The 11,616-nt window shown below is 41.5% G+C and overlaps 1 protein-coding gene across 1 annotated transcript in view; it reads right to left on the bottom strand.

The window, feature by feature from the left end:
- The window catches only part of LOC108167264 (BAH and coiled-coil domain-containing protein 1-like), a 41,463-nt gene that overhangs the window by 10,285 nt on the left and 19,562 nt on the right, over nt 1-11,616 (bottom strand). The window contains exon 3 of the mRNA XM_017310716.1: nt 105-263. Coding sequence (XP_017166205.1) covers nt 105-263 — 159 coding nt within the window. The remainder of the gene's footprint in view (nt 1-104; nt 264-11,616) is intronic.

Here is an 11,616-nt window from a genome sequence, read left to right as displayed (position 1 = left end):
TGTGTGTGTGTGTGTGTGTGTGTGTGTGTGTGTGTGCGTGCGTGTGCGTGTGTGTGTGTGTGTGTGTGTGTGTGTGTGTGTGTGTGTGTGTGTGTATGTCTTACCTTCATGTGAGTGGGGGAACCAGATAGGGGAAGTGCTTGAATGGGTTCCAGCCCTGTAGGAAGGGGAGGCGGGGGAGGCAGCAGGTCCAGAGGGGTGAGGGGGATGGGAGGGTGGGGTCCCCAGACTCCTGGCCAGGAAGGAGCCCATGAAGGAAGCACCTGAGGGACACAAAGAGAGAGATAGAGAGGGTTAGACAGCTCAGCGTGGATTAGATAAGGGTTTTTTGGGGATAGGCAGAAGTCTGATGAGGTGACAACAATTTCACTTTGATAAAGAGGAAGAGAAGTTCTAAAATGTTTCTGTTGAGCAAATTCAAAACAGATGCTCTGAAAATTCAGAGATTACAAAGATAGACGTGTAAACGGCCTACAGAGGCATCCAGGGACGTCACAACCACAATTCTACTGTATATTGTTGGGATTTTTATGTGATTGATCAACGTTAAGTGATGCAGTGATGCACCCTTCCAAAGTGGAAGGAAAAACATGTTGGTTTTTTTAATTATTTAGAATAAATAATAATAAGCTTTATTGATATAGCACCTTCCAACAATCCCTTGCACTGGTCAAAGTGCTTTTGAAGGTAAAACATATAAATACAGAGCAAAAATAATTCAGTAAAAATCTAAAAAGTGTGGTGGGTATTTAAGTTCCCTTTCACTCTCATAACCCAAAATAAAATCTGGTGCCACCTTCTCCCTCCAGAGGTAATCTGATTAGTAAATGCATTATCCCTGGTGCACTTTGATTTCAACATAAATACTGTAATATCATCTGTGAAATCCACTATGAAAAAAGTGATAAATTGCTGGTTCTTTTTCCTGAAGTTCATATACTGAAACCAGAAAACGCGTTTAAATTAGGTGATAAAGCTGCCGAGCCACATGTGTCTCAATATCTGTGTCACTTGGTGCTGACATATTAACCTCAATTAGCGGTTTAGGGAGGGAAAAAAAAGTGAGATAACTTGAAGCGATTAGCCCTGCAGCTGGTCTGACTGGGATTTTTATCTCTTTCCGTTTTAACAGACTCAGTTTCTCTGCAGATCAGATCTAAACTGGTGAAAGGCGAGGTGTCTGTCTGCCGTATCTAAGAGTCAAAGGGAGAATTTGTCAAGGCTGACATGTTTCCACCTGAGAGGTTCGTCGTTATTTTGAAGACGGATCTTTTTAGCATTAGCATCAAATGACAAACAGTGACAGCTGGACATGGAAGGCCACTTTGAGGGGATTTTGGCTGTAATTCTTCAAGACGCTCCAGTGTGTCATGGTTAAAGAAAAAATATTGAAACTTTCCAAACCTGAAGGTTTCATCAGGTTTCTTCAACCTGATGAAAAAAAGAAACCTTTCCTTTATATTTAGAACATTTCCAGACCGGTTAGATCCAACCAGCTAATGTTGTTGTTCGCTGCAGATTGAAATTTGACCTTCTTGGAAAGTGTAAAGAATTTCTTTTCTTTTTTTAAGCATCTCTACATGAAAGCAAATTCTATTTGTTATCTGAACAGCCATGATATTAATGGTTTCAACATTCACACCTTTGGATATATTGCTCATATTCCAGCTCCTGGAACAGCACTAAAGCTGTGTTAATGAATGAATGACTGACCGTTTACCCTTTGAACGCACATCTGGTCATATATTAATCTCCCTGTGGACATTTACACAGGAAGCCATGGACACGCAGCGGCTCTTTTCGGATTACTCATGGTCATGTTTCATTCATACATTCTGGTATAGCACTCACTGTCACATCCTTCTTTTCCCAAAATGCACTGATTTCTGACCTCCAGTTATTGTGATGTTAAATGTTCCTCCATCTTGTTAAATGTATTAATGCAGCCTCTTTACACGGCCTCTCTAAAGTCAAGTACCTATTTCAGCTTCATTCTACATATGAGAAGATATGCTGATGTGTATCAGAGGTGGGCATTTATCTTATTGTGTCTTCTTTTTTATCTTATTGTTTATCATTTATCATGAATTCTTTTTACTCATAAGAATATTGATTTATTGTTACTTTGACCAATTTCAGTTATTGGAAAAAAAAAATCTGACGCTACGATTGTAGACATTATTTTTGTTATTTTCTCCACTGCTTGTTCCACTAGAGCATCAATAAACATCAGGAAATTTGAACATGTGATTAAACAGTTTCTGTGTTCATCTAGTGTTATAGATCTCTTTTTTTATATATATCAGACTGAACAACCTATTGTAAATGGGAATATTTTTTCATTAACAACATTGAGGAACTATGGATGCTGTACCATGCAGTCACAGACACACAGACCTAAAAAACAAGCTATAGTTTTTTTTTAAATTGAAATAAGTATTGTTACCACAATAGTACCACAAAATATCACAGTAAAATTCTAAGTCTGCATCACCCGCTCCCCCTAATATGTAGCCAAACTCGAGCACTTAACCCTTCCAGTTCAGCTTTATTTGCAGTGTTTTCCAACTCCTATTGGCTCTTATCACAGATACAGCAGACAAAAATAAATAAATACACTTCTGCTGAAAAAAATGAGAAACAAACACTGGAGATGAAATGTATGTGAGTTGAAAGAAAAAAATGATTGCAACCCCAACCATGTCATGCTTGACCTGAGTGTCAAAAACTTAACATCTCTTTAATATTCTACTGATATTATATAATATGCTATAGCTTCTGAATAAAACTGCATCTTGGTTAAAGGAGATGGAGTATGACATTTTGTTCAGTAACCAGAATTGGACAGATATAAGCTTAATTTTCAACTGAATTAATGCCCTTCACACTCTTCAGAGTGTGAAGCTAACCCAGAGTTAGCTGACCCATAGTTAGCTATTTTCATGAAGAGTGAGGGGTCTGAAATTCCAAACCCTGTGAGCCTCAGAGAAGTGTGTCCTTAAAAGGGGCTGGTATCACGTCATCCTTATAGCAGGAGTCTTCAACTCAAGGGCCGGGGTCCTGCCACTTTCAGCTGCTTCTGCTTCAGAATAGTGGTGTCAGATAATCGGCTCATTAGCAGAACTCTGGAGAACTTGATTGTATGCTACAAAAGTAATTGAAGACCCCTGAAGTTGAGTCAAGTCGTTGATACCAGTGGAAAAGCACCATTAACTCTGCAGTTAGTCTGACCAACTAGCTGACAAGACTTGATTTGGCCGTTATCTCTCTGAGTATTATAAAGCCTCAGACACATAGTGCTACTCATTTTCCTCTTTCACCATTTCATACTTTTGCAGTTTTGGAATCTTCACCCACGGCGGGGGGTCTCGAACTCCAGAGCCCTGCAACTTTTAGATTCCCCTCTGCTTTGGTACACCTGACTCAAGTATTAGCAGTAGAGCAGGTCTGCAGTTTTGCCATTTATGTCAAGTGTGGAGAACAAGGGACGCAACAAAAAGTTACAGGACTCTGGCCTTCCAAGAATGCGGTTTGAGAGCTTTTTCTTTTTTTTTTGGGTTCAGTTCTGTCTTCACCACAACAGACAGAAGCAGCATGCACATTACTACAGACCAGGCGTCGATTCGTCTACCTCTTCCACCCTACTATCACACCAATATGCTCATCGTCCTCCATTTGAGGGGGAGGCTGACCCCTGACCCTAAAGGTTGAGAACCATGTCCTCAAACTAAGAGATCCTAGTCACTTCAGACTCGACTGGGAACCACTCCAGTGTTCATTGAAGAGAACTTGAGTAGCACTTGTATAAGTTCCACAGCAGTGGAGCCTGTATGCAGCGTATATGGCATCTCAAAGATGCAGTCCTCAGGTCTGATCCACATACAGCATGCAGAGGCATCAGACGCTCTGCAGTGTGACTGGGAAGGAGTGTTTTCATGATTTAATAAGAAGGAGAGAGAGCAGAGAAATTCATCGCAAAAAGTAAGTTAGAGTTAAAAGGGGCAGTATTGTGTGTGTATATTGCCATTTTATAGCCCAAATGAGTAACTATGTTAACTTCAGTTGTTATAAAATGACTTTGTAATTTAATCTCTTGGAATTGGGCCTCTGTCTCTTTAAAAACTCCTGCTCCTTCTGAACTCCACCTTCAGAAAGTCATCACAACATAGCTGCTCTAGTAACCTTTAAGCAACATTTTACCAATTTTTCACTGAGAGGTAGCTGCTATAAAGAGCTCAGCTGGTGTGCAATTCCACAAGTGTTTGCTAACTGCTGCTGGCTAGTCTGAAGGAGCTGAGTGGCTTCGAGGGGGAGGGCTGTTCTGTGAGGCAGACGCTCAGCTTTGAATCTGCAGCTTCAGTCCCATCAAGTGTTTTGCCCAGCTGAATGGTTGCCGTGGGAGACTAAAGGATTTCTCAAACATGCATGAAAGTATCAAAGAAACGTTCCGGGTATGTTTTTGATGAAGGAAAACATTGTAACCAGGGGCGGATCTACCCAAATTAGAGCCTTGCCACCCCTGTTGTCACCCCAGCTGGCGACTATGAATTCAATAAATAGTTATGGGAAATCGAACGTTAAGCGCACAAATCTCTTTTTTCCGATAACATTGACATCGCAGTAGGTGTCAGGTTACACAATGTAACCTGACACCTACTGCTGAGTAGTGGGAAGTGCGAGAGAAGGACAGAGCGCGAGGCAGCAGCATTGATATGGATGGATATAAATTACTGGACTGGACATTACGTGACTTATCATGCGCCACACATGCGCCATTGCTGTCCTTTGAGTCAACATTATGGGTGGTCAGGAAATTACCACAGTCACGCAAAGAATCTGAAAAATGGACGCAATATTTAGCGGTTAATTCAACCCTATGAATTAGATAACAAGAGCTTCAGATTTAACAGGTGAGGAAAAAGTTTTAACTTAAAACATTGAACAAGTGAGTAGTGGGTCAGTTATGCTAGCCTAACTGTTGCTAGCCTTCTATTGACTTTGATAACCTTAACATGTGCTGCGCAGTTCGGTGTGTTTTGGTTCCGTTAGCACTAAAACAGGTCAACCCGCCCACCAAGTCATCAGTAGAGCAGCTGTTTAAATCAGCTAATCAACCACCGCTGTGCTCAGGCGAAAACTTATTAATAATGACAATATAGACATCAAGCCTGACAGCATAATGTAACAGACTGAATGTTATATTTAGGTGTTTTTGCTACTTTTTTGTGTGGGTTTTTTGGTGTTGATTCCCCTGATCGGTAATCTCTGCTCTATCTGCTCGTTGAGTTGTTGTCTGTCGGACACACTGAGACTTTACGCTCTGTGTGACGCGTAAAGTTGACACACAGAGCGAGAACAGGCAGAATAGAAGTGGTGTTTGGATCTTCACCTGTTAATCAGCTTTATTGTACCTTTATTGTGGCGCGCTGTCTGCAGCCGCTGCAATTCCTAAAAGTTAAACAAGCGACAAAAACTGAACTAATCATCAAACTACAGCTCCTACAGCATATCTAAAATAAAACGATTGACCAATATATGAGAAATTTGCCCCTTCTTGCATCTTGACAGAACTAACAGACACAAAATTGTTTATAGATTTGTGTCACGGATAATTTATCAAACATCAGTTTTCTCCTCTTTATTTTAAGTCGTATTTAATAGATATATCTGATAACAAATGATGGCGCTACGAATATTTTTGTGACAGATTTCTGCTCGTCCTGCATTGGGATAAAATGGTTTTCTGGACATAATGAATCACATAGTGACTAATAGGCACTGTCCAATCCAGTAATACATATTAATTAGCAGGAGTATGAAAGACATAAAAATACTTAACTATACTATATTAAGAAATTATATTTAATCCTCAGTGCTTCATGAAGCTCATTTTGAAACAATGCAAGTTAAAAACAATATTTTGCAACAAGTAAATCAAGTAAATTAAGTCCAATGTTAGGTCTGTGTAAGCTAAACGTGAGAATGAGACGTTCTATATACACACACACACACACACACACACTGGCATATGCTGCCACCCCTGAAAAAATCCCTGCCCCCCTCTTGCCACCCCATAACTATTTTTCTAGATTTTTCTAGATTTTCTCTGATTGTAACATAATGTAAAGCTTTAAAAAAAGGTTGATTTTACATAACACCGCCCCTTTAAATTGGTTTGAACTATACTGGAAAAATGTAATCATTTAGAAAATCTTGAAAGGATCAAATTTAAACATGACCAAAAGCTTGATCTTGTTCACAAAACAAAGCAAAGTTCAATCTCAGCAAACCGAGTTAGACGAGTGGGTTTGTTCGAGTGGCAGGGTAAGAAGGCAACAAATCCGAATCCACAAGGAATCAAGTAATTAGCCACAGGACACTGAGAGAGAGAGAGAGACAGAAAGAGAGAGAGAGGCTGGGGCGGGGGGGCGGCTAGGTCGTTACCCATAAACGCTGCGTCGCATCAGAGCCAATTACCACAACCACAACAGTCCACAGTGGAGTCACTCACACACATGTACTGTACCCTCACCTCAGCTACATTGTGACGCCCTGACAACCACAACCACAAGTGCCTTCAGCTGCCAGTCTTTCTCTCCAAGAAACACACACATAATGCACACATGTGCACCAACACGCACGCACACACACACACACACACACACACACACACACACACACACACACACACACACACACACACACACACACACACACACACAAAAGTGAGAGGGCATGGGATAAATCAGAGCTGGATGGAGCAGTGGTGTTATTAGCTGACAAATCAGGGAGTGTGTGTGCCTATTTGTACAGCTGCTACCCAAGCATTGAAACATACACACACACATCCACGGTTTAAATGTAGAGCCCCCCCACCCCCCCTCTTTCTCTTGCTCTTGATATTTTCCCTCTCTGTAGTCATAATAAATCGAAGAGGAAAAGAAAAAGATCCATGGAGACATTTATTTTCTCTATTTGTTCTCACTCAGACAGGATATTTTTACATCTTTCTTTGCCCCCCTCCCAATCTGTTCTTGTCCAACGTACATCAGCAGACTTGTAGGCAGTCATAATAAAACGCCGATTGTATAAAGCTGGTTTCCCAAGGCACACCCCCCATCCCGCTTACTGTGCAGACTGTTCACACACACACACACGGACACACACAGGAAGATCCACACTCCCTGTGTGGTTCATCATTTACTACGTCGGTGAAGAGAAATAAGGTGGACGGGTTAAAAACATCAGCTTCACCTGATGTCCACATTTTCCTCCTTCTTTTTCTGCTCCCTCTTTTTCCTGTCACCGGACTCACACACTCACACACCCTCCCTGTCTGTTTTCTGTTGGCGAGTTGATCTGAAAATCATATTTGCCCACTCCCTCTGGGTTGCCGATATTGAAAATCACACCATAGGGCCAGTCGCTAACGTAAACCAAATTTCTCTCCCTCCCATTCGTCTCTTCCTGGACTCTGTTTCCACCTTTGTTTCATCCAAATCCACACACACACACTCGTCCTCCCGTTCCGTCTGTCGCCACCACTTCCTTTGGGAAGTTCCCATTGCCCCCCCAAAATACCAAACTGCTCAAATAAATCAGCAGCAGCTGATCTAAAAAACACACGACTGCTTTTTAATTTTGTGTACGGTTTCAAACATCATACATAAAAACACATCATATTTCATATTTCTCTTTGTGCATATGTTATTTATAATAAATACAAGCTGCTGACTGTGGATGCAGCTCCATTCAGTCTCCGCAGTGGTAATTAAAAAAGAAAATGTGTTTGCAATGCTTCCCGTTTTCCCAGCTGGCATCATAACTTGGAAAATTGTGTCAACACGAAAGCAGCGAATCCTCCAGTGTTGACAATCCGAGGTAATAAAAAGCAGAATTATGAGTTTTTATTTACACTCACGCAGTCGCCTGCACTTACAGTGAACAGGATCTGCTTCGGTTTATTTATGAATGGCTGAGATTTGTCAGGAAAAGGAGCCATTTAAAAACACTTAGATGCTGTTTTTGGAGAAAGCCCGATCTGGACGTACGCCTCGACTTTCTTGGTTCTGTTGCTTTGGGGGAGATTTTCTTCTTTTGTTTGTTTTTATGTTTTTATGTCTAAATGTAAACAACTTACCAAAAAAATATACATAGAACTTTAGAGTTTGATAGGGGAATATTTTACTAAACAAAAAGAATCGTTTGGAACCAAAAGCTTAATACCCACACCCATATTACATGTCTTTTCTCTTAAAATAGCCCTAATAAATAAATGCAGGAAAAAAAACTACAAAAACGTGAGACAGAAACTGTGCTGAATGTGTCCATTCTTCTTATTTCCATAAAGAAGTACTCAGTGCTTCTTTGTTTAACCGTCTCCTTTAAAGACACAACCATAGAGTGACATATTCCTTTCCATAACTAGAGTAAGTATTCTATCTTTGCTTTTACTTTTTCGTGAATGGAGCCACTAGCAGATCTGTAGCTGCCGTTAGCTCTGGTCCTCTTGCCAGTGATTCAGGATTTAGCTGCTTCTCTTCTGTATTTGAAGCCACTGCTGGAGCTTTCACTGTCATGTAATGTGTAGATTTTCTGTCTCAGTGCTGCTGTGTTTAGTTGTGTAGCATTCTTGGATAGAGAAATTAAAAGAATATGTGTGAAGTATGCTGTTAACTCTTTGGTTTTTCTGTCTCTTTCCTTACAGCAGGTGATCATCCATTCCTCCAGTCAAAAAGAAGTTGTTCTTCTCTACTGTTGTCACATGCTTGTTAATTTGAAGCAATTACTCAAAGCAATGAACTGGGCTTCTCTAGATAGTTACCTTTTAACCAATTGGCATTTTTTTAGCTACATAACCTTCATTATTTCTCACTGACATTTTACTTGAAATGGACTTTTGATTTGGACTAATTTGAGTCCATATAATTACATATGAACCCTATTGTTTGCCTTGTAGACTGAGTCGGTGCTATATAAAGTATGAAAATCAACTGGAATGAGTTGACTTGAAATAATGTGTAGAGTAAAACAGAAAGGGGAACGTTACAAGGTGGAACTACTGACAATAGCAGCTGAACAACAGTTTAAGAAATTCAAGAAAATTGTTGAAACCCTTCAAAGCAGCTGGGTTTGCACTGCAAATATTCACATCCGGCTGTTCACCATGTGACTCATGTGATACACTAATTTCAATATAGCCCAAAAATCACCTTCTCCTAACAGAAGACCTTTGTATCAAAAAATCTGACTTTTTTTGAAATTGCAGTGTCCAGTAAGCAAATTTATTTTCGGAATTCCAATTTGAGCAATTATATGATACCGAACAAGATTGTTTCTGCATGTCTTATTTTCAAAATCTCGTGTTAGTAGATTTCTCAATGCCATTAACAGAGAGAATCTGCTGCATGTAACCGAGGTACAAAAACTAGCTAAAAGAATACGCAACCCTGCATCTTCTTCTATGGTGCTTCAGCAGTTACTGAAGAACTGACGAGTGCTTCGTGAATTCAGAGTGAAAGAAAACAGCACAGCGTTTGAAAACAGGCCAGACCGTCCGAAGGTCCTTCATAGTTTTAAAGAGGGAAAGAAAGAAGGAAGAGGATGACAAAGAATGAAAATGGAGAGAAGAAAAGGGAAGCTCCAGAGGGAGGGTTGTTAGTGGTGATAAACCAATGTCACACAGTGGAAGAAGCAAACAAGGACGAAGCAGAGGAGTGATTTCCTTTGTTGCATCTCTCTGAATGGACTCCTGCTGATCAATAGACACACACAAACACACACATACACACACATACGCACACATACCTGGAAGGATGGTGAGTTAAATCAATCTCCATCCAATTGAAGATCAATATCCTCTTGTGTCGTATTGTCACATTTTCCAATTAACAAAAGCACTCTGTGCTTATGCTGATATACTGAACTCTCTCTGCGACACACTCATACACTCTTGGACTAGTTGAGACACCTCAAGAGTCTGAATGTGCAGCCTCAATGTGTGTGTGTGTGTGTGTGTGTGTGTGTGTGTGCGTGTGTGTGTGTGTGTGTGTCAGAGGTTTTGACTCTCGTTAGCTTGGCTGTTACGCTTATTGCCGAACACTTGGCAACCTCTCGTCAGGCCGACCCTTTCATGAGCCTCCAACCACCAAGAGCCCTGGCACCGAGCCTCCGGCTCTGTGTGTGTGCACATTTGTGTGTGAGTGTTTGGGTGTGTGTTCAGGGGCAGGAGTCAAGCCAGACCTTTCTGATCTGTTTTGACACCATGGCATTGCGCAAGTGACAGGGCTACTCAAACAAGTCGGTTGAGGAAAGCGCTTAGAAACCCCTTCACACACACACACACACACACACACACACGCACGCACACACACACACACACACACTCTCACGCACACCCACAGGTCCATAAAAGCATTGTGGCACTGGGGACATCAACACATTCAATGTGTGAGTAAACGGCAAAGCGGTGCTTTACAAAGAACACGCTCAAGGCAGAAGAGTGGTTCTTTTGCTCAACTTGATCCAGATAGCATTTTCCTCCTGCTCTATCTCATTATTCATCAGTGATTCCTCTTGACTCATTCATGTTCCAGAAAGAGGGAGCGAGAGAGAGAGAAAGAATGGTGCACAAGCAAAGCATGGCATGTCGCCTGGGACAAGCAGCCATGCTGAATCACATTACAGCAGGAAGAAGAGAGAGGACAGAGAGAGAGAAAGCGAGAAAAAGATTGGAGGGGGAGAAAAATGAGATGAAAGAGCTACAAATGAGAGATTTCCCTGTGAGGCGCATAAATCAGCAGACTATGAACAGCAAAGCCTGACTCCCAGGCTGTAGACCCGAGCATCGCCATCCACCACACACACACACACACGCACCCACGCACAAATACACACACACACACACATCTCTCTCTCTCTCTATGCCTTCACGAGGCTCCGGTAGTTAAGAATTGTAACTCACTGCATCTACACTTGTGCTTTTATGACATTAAAAGTCCTTACGCTCAAAAGAAACAATTTGACAGAGCCCACTTCACGAGAATACAAGAAATAATTCAAAAGAGAAATTAAATGCACAAAATAGAGGGGGAAAAACTGTACAGGATTGTACCAAATGCGAGACTGTTGGAACAGACTAAAAAAAGAATCTAGGTGTTGCTCAGAGTTTCCCGTCCGCCCCTCGGAAGTCTGCTGACTGCGAGTGAGGAGGAAAATGTTTTTGACCACAGACTTAATGGACACCACACAGCCACCCACCCGCAACAGAAGGAAGGACCATTTTTGGTCATGGAGAGCAGAAACTCACAACAGGAGAGATTCTTGGGAAGCAGGAAAAGGGTGCGGAGGAGAAGGTTGTCAAAGTAAGTTTTTTCATGTTATAGCAGAGAAAACAAGAGGACCTGGGTCATATGAGACCGCTCCTCCAGCTTGGGCCAGAATGAGACACATACTCAGTTCAGGGGTACACACACTAACACACACAAGGCTAATGAAGAGCATAAGGCTGCTGATGTTTAAGGAGAGCCTAGAGTGAAGGTTGACGATGCAATTCCATCTGACTCGTGTGTGTGTGTGTGTGTGTGTGTGTGTGTGTGTGTGTGTGTGTGTGTGTGT

The sequence above is a fragment of the Poecilia reticulata genome, linkage group LG19, assembly GCF_000633615.1.
Source record: "Poecilia reticulata strain Guanapo linkage group LG19, Guppy_female_1.0+MT, whole genome shotgun sequence".
In the NCBI taxonomy this organism is placed as follows: Eukaryota; Metazoa; Chordata; class Actinopteri; order Cyprinodontiformes; family Poeciliidae; genus Poecilia; species Poecilia reticulata.
The sequence above is the reverse complement of the archived record's forward strand: the minus strand, read 5'-3'. Positions and strand labels throughout refer to the sequence as shown.